The sequence below is a fragment of the Xiphophorus hellerii genome, chromosome 7 (genome assembly GCF_003331165.1).
Source record: "Xiphophorus hellerii strain 12219 chromosome 7, Xiphophorus_hellerii-4.1, whole genome shotgun sequence".
Taxonomy (NCBI): Eukaryota; Metazoa; Chordata; class Actinopteri; order Cyprinodontiformes; family Poeciliidae; genus Xiphophorus; species Xiphophorus hellerii.
Genome location: NC_045678.1, coordinates 26390984 through 26411262, shown reverse-complemented (window position 1 = coordinate 26411262; position 20279 = coordinate 26390984). Strand labels below are relative to the sequence as shown.

The following is a 20279-nucleotide window of genomic DNA, read 5'->3' as shown; positions in this document are numbered from 1 at the left end:
TCTTAATACGTTTGTGAAAGAATGTTAAAGTTGAGAAATGTTTTAAAAGATTTTTGTAACAAATAAATGCTAGGATTGGTGCTTTTGTCTTCAGATCGCAAACTACTTGCTTTATCATGTAATCAAATATGATAATTAAAGAAGTTGCATGAATTCCCTTTCATAATAAAGTTTCATGAGTTTCTTTATGTTAAAACCCTAGAACAAATTTGTTTTTCTTTCATTTAAAAATCAAAACAAATTTCATGATGTAGATATTACAAAAATAATACATTTTGTTTAGCTGGACCAAAGCCAAAAATAAGTCTTCTGGTTGTAATCCTTATCTGTTTCTGACAATTATGCAGCAAACCTTTGGCCCTTACTTTGCCTTTATGGTTTGCTGGAGTTCCTTTGTTTTTAATTTCCCACCCTTCCTGTTACGGTGAAGTGGAGTTGTTAGCTAAATCTGATCTAGCGATGCTTGTGCATTTTACTCTGATATTCAGAGGCATTGTTGGTTGGACTCATTAACTGCAAGTTGTTCAAGTCGTGTGGCTCACGTCACCTCCTCTCCGCCACTGTTCTTCACTGCTGGTATGCTGTGCTTGGTTTCCTCTGAACATCAGACTAAGGATTGATGGGTGTGTTTGTGTGTGCGCATACATATAATAGCTTCTTAGTGAGTAACATTTTCTCTTTGTTTCATATTCCTTTCAAACTATTATATAAATACCTGTTTGGCAAGTTTGGCTAAAAGAAAACTGACAAAAGGGAAATCATAGAGGCGAGCAAGCACACACTCTTGCTTCACGCTGACAAGGTAAGACATCCACCATAAGTTTTATCAGAAGACAAGAGTAGGAGAATTTTGAGTTGTCTTTTCTGTGTAAACATTCATGTCGTCTTTTACAACATGAAAAGCTGATTAAAAGATTGCTGGATTTGTAAAGAACTTGCACAATTATGGCTGTACTTGTTAATTTCTGACAAAAATGCAATCATAAATTACCGAGAAGTAGATTTCTATGTGAATCATCATTTGTGACACAAATTATGATTTCTCCATTTTGAAAGTTGAGAAGGAAGCAATTGTAATGTGCACAAGAGTGCTCTACAAGGAAATTGTTAAAGAGAAGATGTTTATCACATCCACTTTAAGGAAATGCTTCAAAATGTTTAAAATTGCTGCTATTTTTACCACAGGAATTCCAGGCTTGTCTTACTTGTTTAATGATTAAAGATTGAATATCTTTGAAGTTAACCCCCAACAAGGTGTGTGATTGCAGAGAAGAAATTAGTCTTTTTTCTCTGACGTGTGCACGACACAGACACCATTGCTAGCCAGTTGGGTGTCCTGAGTACAAATGCTTTGTGTTGCTCACCACCCTGAAATTTTACAATAATTCTGAATTATTCTGAGTTTATTTCCCTCTACTTAGAGCTGGAAAATTAAGACTCACCAAAAAAATGTGTGGGATTGAAATGAGGAAATAAGGGAAGTCTAATGAATGATTTCATTCATTGATTTTATGAGTTCAGGAAACTGAACTCATAAAATCATGACAAAAATCATTTTCTTGAGGAAGATTCATTAGAAAGAATTTATTGCAATGTTTTTTTTCTAAATTGCTTTGTTACATTTTTCAGATCAAATTAAAATAGTCATAACTCAAACATGCACAACACTTGGTCCTTCATGGTTACCGTAGAAGCAGTTTCTCTTTCTTGCCAACACATTTCAAATCGCTTAGGACCTGCATCAATTGCTTCCAAAAATTCTCTGCTGTTTTATATTATCATTTGTTCATGTCAGTCAAAATGGACTACAATAGTGAGCTGAGCTGAATAGTCATTCTCTCTAAAACTAATCATCCCCATTTCATTGCTTGAGTCATTACAAACATAAATGTTGAACTTGTTCTCAAGATCTGTCGATTTTATGCATTTTCTTATTCTTTCTTAAAGATGTCAGCAATTCCAAAGGATGTTTCTTACGTTTGCTTTCTATGAATCCATACTTTACTTTTGTACAATGTTGTGAACAAATTAGAATTGCAGACAGCATATGGAGTATAATCGTGAAGCATATTTTTTACAAACAAGTGTTGTTTTGAGCATTTTCAGATAGTGTCAACAAGATCTGACTTCCTTACATTAGAAAACACTTTCAGAGTGAATAATCATAAACGTGGTGTCAGTACTTTTTATAGTGATGAAATTGACACTTCATCGGTATGAATATGTGGTTTTGACGAATGAACTATCCATTACAACCTTTGCAAGTATCAACTAGGTTTTGCAGTAGGTGTATGAGAAATGCAACAAAGAGTCTGAGAAAAAGGTCAAAAATCATCAAAGTCTTCAGAACTTCACATTAAGTATATTATTCTAGAATAAGACTTTACCACTGCCGTTCAAAGTAAATCATTTTTGAAGAACAGCTGTAACAGACTGGACATAGGATCATTTCTTCACTGCTTAATATTCTTCATATTTTCTTATTAGTTCAAAGCACTTTAGTGTTGGCTCAGTAGTTCATGCTTCGCTGTATTTTTTTATTTATTATTTTTTTTGTCTACAATCGGTCAAATAATTCCTAAGATCTTTGTTTATTCTGTCTTTGACGTCATTTATGCCATAGAGAGAGACCTGTTTGCGCGAGGAGTGAGACCTGATATGGGAAATAAACGAACGATAATTCAAGGCGTGTGCGTACCTGCCAAACCTGAAATGTGTATGCTGGGCTCAACAGCCCTTAGAGCAGGAAGGATCAGATTGAGCTAAATGAACAAACCACACGGTGGAGGATTCTTCCTCTCATTGGGTAAAATTGTTACTTTTGTATTTAATTTATTAACACGCTTTCTACACTTTTCTTGTTATCGCAATTACTATAATTGCAATAATTTGTAAGGAACTTGGTGCCCTACGCGCAGTGCGTCATGCGCGTGGGCGGAGCGACGCCACACCTGACACCTGACATGTTAAACAGGCGATTATTACTGTGGTTTTCTCAAAGGTCGGGGAGCGATGCTTCGCTGGGTCGTGCTTGCTTTGTTCATCAGCCTCTGTGCCATTGCTGAGGCACAGAATAAAAAAAAGGTGAAGACTGCGACTGCGCCCCTGTCAAGAGGTGAAGTTCAGTTTGAGCAGATTGATTTCATCACAAGACTGAATTAAAGTCTAAAATTAGCTTGTCTTGTTTTTTTTCCTTCTTCTTCTTCTTCTTCAGGATGGGGGAAAAATATAAAATGGGTCAAAAGTTATGAAGAGGGCCTGTCAGAAAGTGCCAAGAGGTAGGACTTTAAACTCATTCTTTGATTGCATGATTAGATTATCTTCTTTTCAATGTAGCTTTTTTTTAAAAATCACATACAGGTAAACAGTTGGCTTTATAAAATCATTAATCATGTAAAAAATTGCCATTGCAGCTCAATTTGTCAATAGATAAATTGCATTTACACCATCATTGTGCTTACTGTGCTGAAGAACCCACCGAGTTGATTCACTGGTTTTATTTTCGCAGTCAGAAACCACTGATGGTCATTCATCATCTAGACAACTGCCCACACAGTAAAGGTACCGTAGAACTTTGGTTTTGTTTTGCTTTGTTCAATGAAAAAAACAAATATTACATGTATAGATGCAGAACTGCACACCCTCTGTCATTGTGGCTATTTGACTTCACGGGGAGTTCAGTGCTTGTGTCCCTGATTCCCTGCAGTGTACTTAATGAAGTATGTTGGATTTCTAGTTATAAATCACTCAGTTGGTTTTCTGGAGGCAGGCTCGGTGGAAGTCTCAACAACAGAGCAGAGCTGGCTCTTAGTTTTGTTCTATTAGCATTCCTTGTAAAGAGGTCTAGAAGGCCTGTAAATCATATGTGTATTGTCTGGTGAAAAGACGTTATTCAGTAGAAGAGTATAAGAATCCTATGAGATAGAAACACCAGATTTTGTTGTACAAAGTACTGACAGACCTAGACTTCTGTAACTGTTTCACTGGTGGTCCTAATGGAGAGAAGGGTCTTTGAGGAATCTTTTTCTCTTGATAATCCGGAGACTTGGGTCATCTATTTTATTTTCTTCATCTCTTCTCGGTATTTTGTATAGGATTTAGGACTAAAGACTGAGATCTCTATGAAATAAGGCTAATTTTATGTCAAATGAACCATTTCTATGTTAATTTGTCCATTTTTTGGATCATTATCCTGCTAAAAGACCCAATCATGACCCCATTTTCAGTTTTCTAGCTGAATTGAGCGGATTTTTATTTAAAATCTCCCTAGATGCCCTATATCTTAACAAAGTTCCCAGAAACACAGATTCCTCGCAGTACTGTAACATGTTTTGATTGTGCAATACCCAGATTTAAATTAGTTAAATTTAAATCTGGGTATTGCGCAATTAATTCAGGGTTTTCTTCTACACATCTTTACCAGGAATGCCCACATTCGTGTAGAGCACTGTAAATTTAAATTCAACTGTCATATATTTACATTTAGAGGTTAGTGTACTTTAAAAATGTCCTGTAAAATGTGGATTTCATTTATTGTTTTTGTTGCATTATCTTTCTCATTACTATCATATCATATTCAGTTAACTACTCAGACTAAATATAAGTATTTTAACAGCTCTGAAGGAGGCATTTGTTGCTGATAAATCCATCCAGAAAATGGCCAAAGATGACTTCATCATGCTTAACGTGGTGGTAAGTAAAATATTATACATACTCTGAGGAGAAACTATGTTGTATAAAAAATATTATTGGTCATGACACTTCTAGATATGTTACTATTAATGCAAAATTTTGGAAAATCTATTCAGATTAGTGCTAATGTTTATTTAGGTACATACTGTAAGCACAATGCTTTCAGATTCTATTTTGGTTCTGTGTAAATTACCACATTTATCATTGGCGGTTATTATAATTGTTGTGATTATTGTTCTTCTACAGGAGGAAATTGGGGACAAGCATCTGGCTCCTGATGGCTATTATGTTCCCAGAATCCTCTTTGTTGGTAAATACTCCCATCAATTATTATAATATGAATCAGTGATGTTAATTGCAGCTCTGAGAAAATCAGAAGTAAACATCAGAGAGGGATTTTATGCCTAATTAAATAGGATCATAACACAGAGTACATGAATGTGAATGAGAAGAATACATTTTATCCATTAAAAGTTGTTTTGATACTTCATGGGTAAATTCTGGGGGAAAATGTTTCCTTTTACTTTTTCCCCCACAACGTAAATGTTGAATAATACTGGATTTGCAAATGCAGAAATCCTCTGAGTGGCTCTGCCATATTCATGCTTCAGTGCGTAGGCTGCAAAGATATTTCAATTTCAATGTATACATCAACATCTTACTAAAATATTTGGGACTTTAAGAATTTTAGTGGCTATTTAGTGTTGCTTCCAACTTAAAACACTTGAAAACATTAAGAAAACCAATCAAAAAGTATTTTAATAGTATTTTATCCCAGTCTTTCAGCAAAATGTCTCATGGTGTGCAGCAGGTAAAGTATATTGTAGTTACTTTTTTGTTCCAAAATGGTCAGAATGTTCCTGAACTCTCCTAAGTGGGATTTTAGCCATTTTAAGTTACAAACAAATGTGTGGTTGTCCTGTTTAAAATTTTTTTTTAAGGATTTTAGTTTTTTATTGTTTACTCATATTTCTAAGTATTGTTAAAAAATTATGTTAAATATAAATTTGTCCAGATTTTATAAAAAAAACCAAAAAAACAAAAAAAAACATCTTCATGTGATTTCATAATTTTCTCACAAGTCTATGTGCTACTAACTAGATATAACTCTTCTGCGGATTAGCATTTTGCTATAGTTTCCCATCATCTTTTGTTTATTGTGCTATATTATTCCCATGTTCTTCTAACTGTCATATCTTTAGCTGATCATTTGTGTCATTCTGCAGATCCATCTCAGGCTGTGCGCGCAGATATTGTGGGGAAATACGGAGAGCGTCTCTACACCTACAGCCCAGATGAGATGGAGCTCTGTGAGTGACCGTTAGCTCTCACTTTGACACTGTTTGCTCTTGTTTAATAGGGTGAAAACATGCAAGGAGAATCCCTATGTCCAATCTGTAAAGTAATATTTACATGAACACTATGAAGGTTGAAATATTCTGAGATAGCTACTTAGGCAACACTTTGAGCGTATATTTTGCTTTTTCAAATTACACAGGAAAATATTATCATATTCTTTGTTGTCCAAAGGAATCCACATGTAGATATTTAGCTATAGTAGCTTGAACTTAAGTGAAAGTGGGCAATTGATAGTAAAGGCTCCAGAAAAAACTTTTTTCTTTCCAAGGGTTGTTAAAAAGGAATAAAAAGTGATGCAACAGTTTATTTCTGAGTAGCAATGTTGGGAAAACTATTTCATACTCAAGCCGGGAGTTAGCTGTTCTTTGACATTGTGTTTAAACAAAGTGAAACTCCTGTTGACAAGTGTGCAGTCTTCAATAAATGTGGATTATTGCAAACTGTTGCACAGCAGATGTAAATGCAGCTTGAATTAATGAACTGTCCTGTTGGCAGCTCAGTATTGGAGCTCTGATGTTTCTGTTCCTGTCCTCTGTTCTTTGGCAGTGGCAGCAAACATGAAGAAAGTCAAACTCCTGCTGCACAGTGAACTCTGACGCAGCTCCGCTTCTACCAGGTTGCTCCTGCAGAAAGACCAGCACTGAACTGTTACACGGTCTTATAGAGCTCACTTAAACCAACATTAAAGAGAAGCAAGTGTTATTTTATTCATGCATTTGTAATATTTCTGTTGCTGTTCTGCAGTAGTGCTTTTTTATGTCGAGAAATGGCTGCATACCTCAGAAAAAAGTGGAAAAACAACTTCAAATGTCAAGTTCTTTGCAATGTGTTGTTGTGTCTTAACCACATTGAAATAAATGCAATTTCAATGAAAAGCTTCAACTTTATTCTATTTACTCGCATTCAAATCTTAAAATTGTATTTTCTTAAGGGTTGTTAAGAAAAGAAAAAGGCAAATTTACCACCAACTTTAATGTTTTCAAAGCTCTGGGAGTTTAGGAGTCAAACTAAAACTGAAATAGGAGCACAGAGTTACCAAAGATTAATAAAATATCTTAACCTTCATTTTGTTAATAACAAATAAACAATTAATTCTCACTTCACAGAACCTGGAAAACAATAGATTGTAGTTTTTTGGTTATTGGCATTTTGTCCAACACTAGGTGGCAGTGTGATACAGCTAGTTAAAGTAGACCATATGAAGACATTTTAGAGATGGAATGCATTCATTGTAATAATAACAAAATCAAAGGAACACTATAAGTTTCACTCAGTTTTAATAGGCAAAACCTTAATGCAGATCAAAGCTCTGCAACCTGCAGCTCTGGAGCCTCATGTGGTTCTTAAGAAGCTTGATCAAAAATCCTAAAGAATTTAATGTTTAAAATGTAAATGTAATTAGTAAAAGCTTGGTTTAACATTTTCATGCATAATATTTCTGTAAAGAATGACACTAAGAATATTTTTATGAAGTCATTTCTTTTGTCTATTGCCTTCGTGGCTCTAAGCAAATTTTGTTTACCTGGAATGAAAGCAAAAATGGCTCTTAGGGTTGACTGAAGTAGTTTTAGTTAAAGGTAGAAAATTTATTACCAGGTCTGATGTCCTTGCCTCTTTTTTTCAGAATTTGTATTTTTATGAGTAAAACAAGATTATATTAGTTTTTAAAATCACCTACTTTTCCAGATGTGAAGATCTCCACATAAAAAGATGTGTACTTAATGGTGTGTTCTTATTTATAAAGTGTTGGGGAGCTACAAGAGGTTAAATGCCAATTTCTTGTCAAATTTATTAGCTGTGTTTAGTTGGCTTTCATTGAAAATAAGTTGAAATCAACATGGCTCAGCTGTTGAACACAAATGTATTAGGAATCAACTTTATTTTAGTAAGTTTGTGCTCACCAATAAGGAATTTTGTCTTTGGTTATGCTTTGCTATCAGTGACAACATTCACAATCTAAACATATGAAAAAACAAAACAAAGCAAAAAAAAAGTTTTGTCTTTCTTGTAAATATTTATATGTGCAATGCTTTAACAAAAGAAGAACAGGTTGAAATGTTGAAAGTATGTATGGTATAAATCTGACCACTTTGACAGCCTGGAGGGTGTCTGGGGTGGCTATTTTTTGTAAGTAGCTTTCTGTAGTGCCAACCTGAAGGTAAACATCTACACGATTTGTGTCCAGAATGTGTGGGGTCTGCAGAGACTTTAGCTGCTCCTTGACATGTTCAAGTCCTGGATGGAGGGAAGACCAGCCCTGACGGTCCTTCCTATAAAGTTAATTGTTTGTTGCACAAGAGTGAAACTGATGCTATAAGTTATTATGAGTTATTTATTCCCTTTTTATCACATGCTTTTAATAATGTGTATTAACTAATGCAACACATCCTCTTTCTTATCAGTCTGAATTCTGTCACATGCTAACAGAGCTCACTGAGAAGTTGTCTTTTCTTCATGCTGTTTAAAAACATCTCAAGATGGACCTCTCCAGATTTTTTAAACACTGCCTCCCTCTGTTTTTTCCAATAGGTTTCGTATGCGCGCACTGCTGGATTCATAACAAATGTGTTTTCTGCTCTGGCATCTCAGGTCTGACAATTCCCTCCGTGTGTTCTCTGCGCTGCTGTTTCAGTGTTCTGGGAGAGAAATGATGCCTCCAAATCTTCCCAAAGCTGTCATACCACTTGGAGAAAATGAATAATACCTCATTTACTTGGCGCTGTTTAAGGAATTGTTATTCAAGTGGGAAAAACATGAATGGAGGCCAAGTTTGTTCATGTAATATGTTTGATGTGATAGCCGCACAGTGTGGTGTAGCTACATGAAAACTTTATAAATACAAGTACATTCCTATAAATTTGAATATCATTAAAAAGTTAATTCATTTCTGTAATTTAATTAAAAACATAAAGTTGATATATGGATTAATTCCAAACAGAGCAAAATATTTAAACCATTTATTTCTGTTAGTTCTGATAATTAGCAAATAAAATCCCCAAATTCAATCTCACAGAACATTTTACACAAGACCAATAAAAACAAATTTGAAAACAGAAATCTGGGCCTGCTGAAAACTATGACCATCTGCTGTACAGTATTTGATCTTCATTTGCACAAATGACTATAAACCCATATTTCCAATTGTTGAGTTTACTTCCTGCTGGTCTGCATTTCCTGTCCAGATGATCTTATCAGCAAAAGTCACTACCTCCATTTGCTGTATTATTAATAACACAATATGTATCCAAGACCTACAACATGATGAAGTAAACAGTCCATTTTCTTCATACAGCTGTTGTACATGAGATTTCACATCATTATTCATATATGGTATTCACTTCCTGCTTTAAAGAGAAATCCCTTTTTGGTGCAGAAAAGGGTTTTTAATATTTTCTTCTTTGATAAAACAATAAAAAAAAACAGATTATGATTCACATACTTTCTATCTGTTTTGCTCTGATGGTTCTAAAATATTTCCATTTTAAAACCAGACAACAAATTGGCTGTTGCCCACATGTGGACATCAAATTCAAGGCAAGAACCTTCAAATTTACAGAAATATTCTCACAGACCAAACCATCAAACACACAGACACTCACCTAAGTTTAGAGATCTTTACTTTGACTTTGCCAGTGACAAGGACATTGGGCTATTAGTTCTTGTTTGCACATTGCTCGGACAATTTAGCTATTCAAATAGCGCCCGCTTACCGGAAAACAGCTCCTTAATGAAGAAATGACTGGGTAATATGCCATAAACTTACTCTTTTATTCCATCCCACACACTCTTGAATACACACTGCATTGAACCAATATGTACAGTACACACATGCGCACACGCCAACACAAACTTTCCTCACACACACGCTCACACGGGGGCAGAATGCTATTATAATGCAATCTACAGGAAACGGTGCCAATTTTGCCTTGTAAGTCAGACAGGTCAAATTGCAAATGTCAGCTTTTTTCTCTTTGATTTTAATTATTCTGTCAGGTTCAAAGAGCCTTCATCAGTAAAGGAGCTGTTCTGACAAAGGAAGGCCTGAGCGCACAGATAAGCTCAATCTGCGTCTCCTCTTGACACTTTTCTCCTCCGCACTTAGCCTATCTGCTCTCCTCTCACACACAGCGGCACTCGGGATTACCGCTGAGTAAATTGCAAACTATCACCGTGCCACAGAGATGGTTTAGCAATTACCAAATGGCTGTACTGATGGGAAGTCAACTTTTTAACAACACCGTGTTTCTTCACGTCAGATGAATTTTTATATATAAGGCTGTGTGCAAAACATGTCTTACACGTTTAAAATACACTTAACACTATTATTATTTCTGTTTGCAGTAAATAATAAAAAGTCTAGCATGTCTTTTTTAATCTCTACAAATTTTCTTCAAAAGCAGCTTAATTTTCTACATTCCTAAAGCAGATGATTTTCTTAATCCACTCCTGAAGTGGATTAAAAAAAAACACAATTGAACTTCCAATTCAGTAAAACCTTTTAATCAGGCCTAAATGAGCCATTATCCATCTGCTCCTGCGAGTTTGAGGTAATGATACTCAACTGGAGAAACGTCTTCTTCTGTGTTTAGTCGCGTCTCCTTCCCTGACATTGCTTCAATTAACTCTGTATACATTTTTGGTTTTAGCTTAGTTATAGAAAGTGCTCATGCTCTGGTGATTAGTTTATTTCTGTCTCTTTCCTGTACTGTCATCAATTTAACATCTGTCTTTTTCTTGGACTAAGTCAACAACTTTCTGTACTTTCTCTGTTTTTCTGTCATTTTACAACTTTGCAATGGATGGAGCTTTTTTATTTTTTCTCGCCATAATCTTTGTGTACTTTCTGTGTTTCTCTGGCCTCATGCATTTCTGCTTTTGCGATTAGCTCTATCTGAAAGTTTCTTCAGCTTAAAAGGGAGTTGTTCCTTTCAACTGTCACCACATCCCATTACTGGATTTGTAAGTAAGCTTAGCTGATTGTAATGTGAAAAAATGATAGTCAGATTCAAGGAAATATTTGGTGCTTTATTAGTAGAATGGACAAATGAATATAAGATTGTTAAAAGTGAGTATTTAGTCTATTTTATATTTTGTTTTTGACTAGTTTATAGCCAGATTTAAACAATCATATTTCTAATGACTATGACTGGTTCTGTAGGAACAAAATCATATATTTTCAGGTGCAAAATGCTGTTTTATCAGCAACATTATTACTTGGGAACTTGTTGTGGTCCCACTGCAGCTCATTATGTCCTTTTGCGTTGACAGCATCCATCTGTGTTCAAACTTTAAATTTTTTACATTTATTATCTATGAATGTTCCTGATTTATTAAACATTTCAACAGTGCCTTATGGTACTGGCAGTACTGTCAAAACTCTTCATGAAATTTTCAGTCATCACAAAGATTTTCAGTGCAGAGGATGTTGTTTGATGCTGTATGATGCTATATGATGTTCTGCACACAGTTAAACTCAACTTGCATCACATCACATGAAGCCCCTCAATGGAGAAACTGATTTTCTTTTTCTTTTGGCAAAACATTTTACACAGAGACGCTGTGTTTCCTTTGTACTTAGTCTGTTGGTGTTATCACTACATAAAACACCTACACATGCACACACACACATACAAGGTCACATCCATACTCTAACCGGTGAATATCAGGAGGCTCGAGCCGGCCGAGGTGGAGACTGGTCTGGCTGTTGATTCGCCACATACATCAACTCTGTTGAGCAGAAAATTGAAATGGAAATGTGGGCCTTGGAGGAGTGTGGCTCCCATTTACTCCTGGACCAGAGCTAATGATTTGTCATTTCTCTCAGGGGCACAAGCTGTTGGCCTCTCCCTCACTGCCCTCCTGCACCGGGACGCCCAGAGCTGCTCCTCTGTTCTTTACTGTGCTGGTGCTCTGAGGCGACGTGCTGATAAATTAAAAGAATGCATATTTTAATGTTTACCAGTGAATCTTTGTTTCTGGCCTCATGAAGATGATTTTAGGCTTTCCTGGAGCTCATAAATACTAATTTTTTAGCTTAAATACTAAGACAAAGCCAACTTTAATTACTTGTAATAAAAAGACTTGATAGAAGTTTTCCATAGACGGCGTCACAAGAAATAGCAGATGGTTTCTGCATTATTAAAACCCAGAGCGTTTCTCACGTGGTGAAGTTTGCTGCAATGACTGAATCTGCATTTAGAGCTTTCATCCTGCCAACAGGGCGGTAAACTTCAGAGAGCTCAGTGTTTATAGCATCTATAGATTATTTATAATTGATCTGATAGTTCATCTGCCCAGAGAGTAAACAAAGAAATTGCTATCTACTTGGAGGATTATTTTAGGGTTTCGTCTCAGTTGATTTTTCCCCACAGCTAAACAAATATGAACAGCAGCAAACAAAAATGTAAAATTTTGATGAGCTTGGACCAAAATAAGTATTTAAAAATATATCGTTTTTTTAATCACTTTAGAGACAGATGGTGAAATGCCGTACGTTCGACCCATATAAAAAAAACCAGACAAACAAAAAAACATTGCAAATCTGATGTTGCTAACATAGTTTTTAGTTTCCTTCATTTCTTTCTTCTACTGCTCTGTTTTTAATCCATCAACAGGTGAAACAGGTAACATCCTGCACAGGCTAACTACACTCAGGCTGACTTTCAATGGTTTGCTTTGACAACATTTTGATATGACGTTAAGGCCAGAAAATTTAAGTTTTTTAATAGATTATTTTACACCAAATGAAGAAATTACCAAAATGTTGACATTAAGATATGTCCATAGAGGGAAATCTAATGCATAATAAGAATATATTAACCAGTTCAGAGCTGCTGGAGGAGAAAACAGAGTCTCCAGAGGAAACTAGGAGAAAATGGAAACAAAAAAGGAAAGAAATTATTATTTATGCAATGTCTCATAAGTCTTTTACAGTTGTGAAAAAGCATAAAACTATAAGCAGCTATCATAAGTTCTTAGCTTTGCAGATGGCGCTCTGTTTGTTGTTTTTATGGATTTGTAAACACAACAAAAAAAATCCATTTTGTGATGTTTGCTGTTGATATTTATGTTTCATTCGCAAGATCACAGAAGCAGCAGAACAGGAGCAACCCATCACTGATACATCACACACTGATAGAACATCACTGAAATATGTACACCCCATAATAATATATATTATTATCAACAATGGGTTTTTGCTTGGACTATTTTGTCATTCACTAGGAGGTACTGCAGCATCCACCACATCTCTACTTGCTACAGTTTTATTTCACCTTTTTTAGTAAAAAGAAGTTTAGGAACCGCTGGACTGTAATGTATAAGTTAAATACTACAAAATGACATTAACTCACTGAATTATTACTTGATCCATTTGTTGTGACTGAAATTTGCAACAACAAAAAAAATGTCAGAAAGCTTCTTCTGAAATTAGGAAAAGATTCAATGCTTTAAGCGTGACGTCTGTTTTTTAAATAAGACAGTATTATATTAATAATTAAGCATCTATCTGGTTTCAATAAATCATTCCAAATCAGGTTTTGTTTGATCTGAATTAACTAATCAATAAAACAGCAGTATGAATAAATGAGTTCTTAGTTCCCCAAGTTAAGTAAACTTAAAAGCATCTGACCCCAAATATCTTTCAGATCTGAAGTACGTTTTCATACCTTTGATTTACTCTTCAAATGAGTTTGGTAAGCACACAGAGGGAACCTGATGACCCTCCTTCACTTGCTGTCCGACCTGAAGATTAAAACCAGCAGTAAAATGCATGAGACGCCTCCGTCTGACTAATCCAGCCTCCACACTGAGTCTGATTGACACCCGACACGTATGCAATTAGTTTCTGCAAAAATGTCACCACCGCCACAAAAAGCTACTCTGCAGATTATATATGGAACTTCAAACTCTGCTTAAAATGTGTTTCATTGTGGAACACTGCGCAATCAGGACTTGAAAGGTGTAGTTCTGGTTATGGTGGACCCTGAGGTGATCTTAGAAATGAAATACGTTGTTTGTCTAATTAAATTGGTGATTCCATCGGAGATCTCCAGTGACAGGCTGTTAATTCTCAGGCAAACAGAGCGACAGGTTAATGAAATCAGGCTGAACAGATGTTCCTTATTGTTGTACTGCACAGTATTTTCACCCATTGTCCTTTGTTACACAAGTTTACATCATATCTTGCTTTTTTTTCTTCAAAATTACTTATTGAAGAGCCAATATTTTCTAATTTATGGTTTGACATCCAATATTCAAAAGAAAGGATGTGATATATCTTATATGAAGATCATATAAAGGGTATAAAAAACAAAACAGAAAATATTTTAATCACATCTTAAGGTGCAAATGTACGTACTTTAATAAAATATTATGGATTTTACTGCCAACAGTGCATGCTTCCTGTTAAAAATTAATGTTTGGCACGTAAGGTTGCAGCTGAAATAATAATAAATCATGGTCATATGTCCTTGGATTGAAAGACATCTAAAGCAAATCTACTGGACTAACTTGTGTAAGATGGATGTCAGGATAACCTGGTATAGCAATGCTTTGGCTTCATTGTTGACATTGCTGAGTGTGTTATGATTTTCTTTCTTAAGGAAGAAAATTGTTCTGTACCTGATTTTGATTGTTTTGTTTTTTTTGGAATGTTAATGTTCTGTTTAATTCTTGTAAACTTATGATGATCAAAACTGAATCTACAGGGAGGCAAACTGGGAGCAAATGATGTGTAGAAGTGATAAAGCTAATTCCACCTTGACCATTGAGTTGAGAATTGTGAATTCTTATATTATCATTTCACAGACACACAGAAAGAAGAGTCAAAGACATAATCAGAAATAAACTTGACCCAAAGATCAAAAGTAAACTAAGAACTTCTTTATTCTTTTTTTTTTCTTGATTTCATATAACTATCTATATCTGTTTTTTTCTACATTGTCCTTAAAAGTTTGTCATCATGCTAGGTGCAGCTTCAGTGTTGGTAGAACATGCAAGGTCGTGGTTTGAGTTGGTGGAGGATTTCACACATTGGACAACTGAACCCAGAAAGAGCAAAAGCCTCCAAATGTGGGCTCACTGAACAGAACCAAAATGACATAACCCCACCAAGAAGGGGGAAGGGTTGCACTGACCGTCTTCAGGGATTCACGAGGGGGTTAAGCGGAAGCAGTTCCGTACTTGCTCCAGTAGTTGAATTCATCCAAACCATAAATGGAGACTTTTTCCTTTTTTTTTTTTCTTTTTAAATCATGACATCATCAGTTGACATCTTTAGTGCAGTCAAAAAAAAAAAACTAAACTCTAGGAGCAGGCAATCTTAACGGGGCATATACGAAAAAGAAAAACCCCCAGACAGCTTTGTAAAAATCAAAACATTAACAGAATGAACTGGGAGAAACAGAGAGGAAGAGAAACATCTGTCACACTTGCATATGGAGTAGGCCTACTGGCTAGGATTGTAGTTAGGGTTAAATTGTAGGGGATCACTCAATCAGACTGTTCTTCATTTTTACTATAAAGCTAACTTCAAAGCTGTGTTCAAATTGGTCACTTATTCTTCATTAGTACACTACAGTCATTTTCATCTCCTGTGCACAATTTCTACTGTTTACTTGAATGTACAGTTCACTGCATTGTTAAAGACAGACCACTATGCCCTACAACCTGAGCTGACAAAGTCCATTAAGGCTAACATTAGCATTCTAACATCCTCAGCTAATTATTAGTTTTCTAGCCACTATGTGGATAGTGTACTAAGAAGCTACTGCCTGGTACAGTAAAGATAGTCTACAGAGGTGCTACATGGCATCATCAAATTAGACCATGATTAAATTAAGCCTGAGCTAGCAGAGCGAGCTAATGCTAACATTAGGATTCTAGTGCCTTTGAAAACAGATAACAATGACTCTAAATCTACCATTAATTGTGTACTCAGAAGTTCTCAGATGGTACAAAAAGTAGTGTTGAGGTGGTACACTAACTTTAAAAAAAACCCAGAATAACCTGAATGGACAAAGAATGGTAATGCTAAATTTAGCAAGCTAACACCCACTGTTCGGTGAACAAGAAAACTCTCATAGGGCTTAGCAAAAGTATTGTAAAGATGTAGTACACTCTTTACACTACTGTAGCCTATTTGACAGTTGTGTAGCTGTGAATATTAACATACTGATGCTGACATTAACATGTTAACACACTAAAACCCAACCACCAGCCACTGTCTAGACTCTAGACCATTCTTGCAGATATTCAATATTGGACATATCATGCTGAGTCTCAAATCTGTGGATTTTACCTAAATGCAGTTATCTATTTAGCCTAACATAAGAAACAAATAAATTGCTTCCTAAACTAAAATTAATTTAATGAATCTTTAGGCCTTCACTTAAAACTATATTTCTTACCAGAATATTCTATCTAGGGAAACATTGATTGCTAGGGTATATCTTTATTTTAAATTATCTTTGTAAATAATATGATTGGTCATATATCTCAGAATATGTCAATCTCAAAAATTAATCTTCCCTTATCCATTTTGAACAAAATGCCATCAATACCATTTTGTACATGCCTCCAATGTACAGTCTTTAGCATGTTATTGTTAGCGGTGATGTACATTATGTTAGTGGCCGTCTACTGTGTCTAAGCCAACCAAGGAAACACTGTTGTAGAATAACATAGTGCAGATGCTATTAGTATGCTTAACATACACAGTTAAGAATAACTTTTAAAAAATTGCTAAAAGTTGCATTAGCAAATGGTTTTCTCTGCTTTGTTAAAAAGTTCATGTTGAGCTCAGTGTTTCCAGTTTTTAACCACTGCCAGTATGAAGAGTTTAGTAACAAAAGCATCTTCGAGTTTTCAAGACTTTCTAATATTTTACGCACGCTAACACAGCATCAACTATGGTCAACTAGAAATTCAATTCAATGTCATACAGTGTAAGTAGAGAATCTACATCAGCTCTACTGTATTTCAGCTTCAGTCAATTCAGCATGGTAATGCTAATGTTAGCATGCTATCATTAACATGCAGGGCAGCTAACGTCCACCAGTGATTTCCTTTTTCCTATAAATAAAGCAACATATAAAACGTTACCAAACAGTAGAAACAGTGTACATGAAACAAAATGTAATGCCTTGACTGACCAAGAATGATAATAAAGTAAACACGCTAATGCTGATGTTTGCATACTGACACTTATTGTCCGCAGTTGATTTTTGTGACTTTCCTGACTTCACGGAAAGTAAAACTGGTAACATAAGACTTAGTGCAAATTTTATGATGATGAATTATGTTAGTATAAGGTTTTAAAAAAAACAACAACAAAAAACATTTATTTATAATGTGATGTATGCTGCTGGTGCTTGTTTATGCAATATACCTGCAAATAAACATATTAAAGCAGAATTTAGTGTTGCAACACCAAAACGATGGCTCCACCTGCACCATTCAGTTTTTTTGTACACATACAGTCTGAGTGAGTGAACATTTTGAACACAGCTTTGATTTTCTAATGATGGCTTAGAAAATTAAATCAAAACAAGGAGGATTGGACAACCTTCGATGACATCAAGAGTGCCAGCTGGTGGAGGAGAAATGTAACAGTGCTGCTTTTTTTTCTTCCTGCTGTATCTGTCTTGCTACAATGGGAATGAATCATGTCGACTCTGGAAGTGTTGGTGCCATGCTGTACATTGGCTGTAGTCAGTGATTCATAAACTTATATATAGGAACAATAAGATCTTCACATTCCTACTGACGAAGGAGAGATCCAAAAGGTTTCCACAGAGGGAGAATTTGCCACATTTGTTGTTGCACAGAACAAGTATATTGCAACAGTTATGATTGCAGGTCACAAAATGCACGGTGGGCGCTGACAGCTACATTTGCACTAAAGAAGCCTGACTTTTATGCCCAATATGGAATATACTTTTTTTTTTTTGCAGAAAACACAAGTACAAAAAAAAAAAACCTGCCAGTAAAGGGATGATGGCGGAATAATGGCAAGCCATTAAAAAACAGGTGTTAACACTGGGGGAAAAACACGTGAGAATCTACATCTTTGGTGAAAATTTAACTGAGTATGCTGAAAGACACCTGAGCACACACAAATTTCACACTCAAACTGTGTTTTTCATCCTACAGCTGGAAACAGGAATTGACTGAAGTTTCTTAGAAATGCATTTTCATTGACCAGTTTAAAACATGGAAGAGTATTGACTCACGGTGAACAGGAGTTAATACACAGAGAGGCGTTAATACAGGAGGCTGAACATCAAACTGGAAAACTGTACATTTGGTTGGACACTACTGGCATCAGGTTTCAGCATACAGCTTCTGAGTCTGTTCATGCACGGTCTGTGAAGGTGCTTCCAAGGACAACGTTGTGGAGATTGCATGTTTGCATCACAGCCACCACAGATGGGCTTAATGTGGCATATCTTGAATCTAGCTTCATATACTGTACCATATGTGTGCTACAGGACATCTACTATTATCTGATCTGACAGCTGTCAGGGGTCTCTGTGGTGTAAATACAAGAAGTCTGAGAAGTTTGTTGTACTGTCACTGTTCTCTCAGTAGTTTCATCCCCATTTATCCTTTTTTGATAAGGGAACACAGAAAGTAAACAAACAAACAGAAAAAAAACCCTCTTCTCTTGAAGCCCCCCAAAAATCATTCAATTAATCACAAGAAATTTAGAAAATAGAGACAAAGATTCAAAGCTGCCTGTGGAGAAAGTTGCTGGCATTCATTCAAAAATCATTGACGCATAGAGTTCCCCGTCGCTTGTTTTCTGCTCGGCAAGCCTCTCAGTTCAGTTTCCATGCAAAGCCATGGATTCAAAAAGGAAACCAAATAAATCAAGGAAAAAAAAAATAGAACGTGCAGCGCCTCCTAAAGCTTCGTCCCGGGACCCAGGTGAGGGGGAGGACTCCAACATGACCCACCCGGATATTCAAGTATGAAGTGACAGCGATGGGAAATACCTTTGAGGACAAATGAATGAATAAATGAATGAAAAAAAAAATCACAAAACATGAACTTGAGAGTGCTAAGCTGCAGTCACACCTGTCCTGAATTTGTTTTATTGTGAATCAATCAAACAGGGCGACATTGTTTTAGAACATTTTCACCTTTAATAAAAGGGGCTAAGAACGCATCAGAGAAACACACATTATATGTTATACCTACAATATTTTCACTTTTCTGAACTAGATTTACATCTTGAGGATTTATGAATCATTAAATTAAAGATCACTGTTTTTAATTTTAGCAATTATCTTTAGGTCCATACACATTGGTATTATTCAGTAACAACAACAACAAAAATATCTTTCTTCTATGCTACATGTCCCCCTAAAAAGGCTACACTCATTTTGCGAAAAGAGACAAAAATTGTATTTTCGCCACTTTTCCACACCTACAGCATGAGGAACATTTCTGTCCTGAAAACAAAGTGACTGAAAAAAAAAGAACAATGGTTCCAGTTTAAAAACAGAAAACAATTAAAACCAAAATTATAGGCTTAAAAATCAAAGATGAGAAACAAGATGAGGCGGAGGTCCTCTGAGGAATGATGAGCTATGGAGAGTTCGTGGAGCCACGCAGGTGACAAGTGCACATGTATAGCTCACACATGGGGACGGAAATAAAATGTTACTGAGGGGCACGATAAGTTTTCCGGCCTGGGTCAGGGAGGGAAGGCGGGAGGAGCTGGTGCATTGGGAAACCCCCCCTCTCCATTTGGTCCCCGGACTCAATCAGGAGCTGAGGGTGAACTGGTCTTGCTCGATGGGCTTTTTGACCCAGGCCCCCAGGCCGGCCTTGTGGAAGGCCTTGATGAGGGCCTTTTTAGCAGAGTGGTACTCCATGGCCGCCTGCTTGGCATCATGGTATGAGCTGGGCTTGGGCACTTTGATCCGCAGGATGGATGACAGCTGGGTAGGGAGAGGAAATAGAAACAGAAAGTAGAATTTAGGATGAAGCTTCCTTGAACAGGTAAGCATACGTCTCTGTGCTTTACAAAACATGTTTATGAAATTTTTTGCACAGAATCATTCCTATATAATGAGATTTTAGTCTGCTCCTATTCTGAGCTCCTTTCAGGATGAGCTGCTATTAGCCACGCCCCCCAACTCAACGCTTACAGTCGCATGTGAAAATGGCTACAAACGTTATACAACTGTACATCTTTGAAAAGCAGAAGTAGAGCCTCC

The 20279-nt window shown here is 36.0% G+C and overlaps 2 protein-coding genes across 8 annotated transcripts in view; one reads left to right on the top strand and one right to left on the bottom strand.

Annotated features, from left to right (window-relative positions):
• Nucleotides 1-602: 602 nt before the first annotated feature.
• agr1 (anterior gradient 1) lies at nucleotides 603-6927 on the top strand. Of its 3 annotated transcripts, none has more exons than XM_032567453.1 (8): nucleotides 603-623; nucleotides 3002-3115; nucleotides 3215-3278; nucleotides 3509-3561; nucleotides 4616-4692; nucleotides 4939-5002; nucleotides 5919-6002; nucleotides 6598-6927. In XM_032567453.1, the coding sequence occupies exons 1-8, from the start codon at nucleotides 620-622 to the stop codon at nucleotides 6645-6647; spliced, it is 510 nt and encodes a 169-aa protein (XP_032423344.1). In that variant the 5' UTR covers nucleotides 603-619; the 3' UTR covers nucleotides 6648-6927. The 3 variants fall into 3 exon arrangements, with proteins under 3 accessions (XP_032423344.1, XP_032423345.1, XP_032423343.1); XM_032567454.1 differs by lacking the exon at nucleotides 603-623 and adding an exon at nucleotides 748-802; XM_032567452.1 differs by lacking the exon at nucleotides 603-623 and adding an exon at nucleotides 2182-2806.
• Nucleotides 6928-14912: 7985 nt separating this feature from the next.
• adarb1b (adenosine deaminase RNA specific B1b) overlaps nucleotides 14913-20279 on the bottom strand; it is a 131878-nt gene continuing 126511 nt past the window's right edge. For all 5 annotated transcript variants that reach the window (XM_032567435.1, XM_032567437.1, XM_032567434.1 and 2 more), the window contains one exon: nucleotides 14913-20000. In XM_032567435.1, coding sequence (XP_032423326.1) covers nucleotides 19824-20000 — 177 coding nt within the window. In that variant the 3' untranslated portion in view covers nucleotides 14913-19823. The remainder of the gene's footprint in view (nucleotides 20001-20279) is intronic.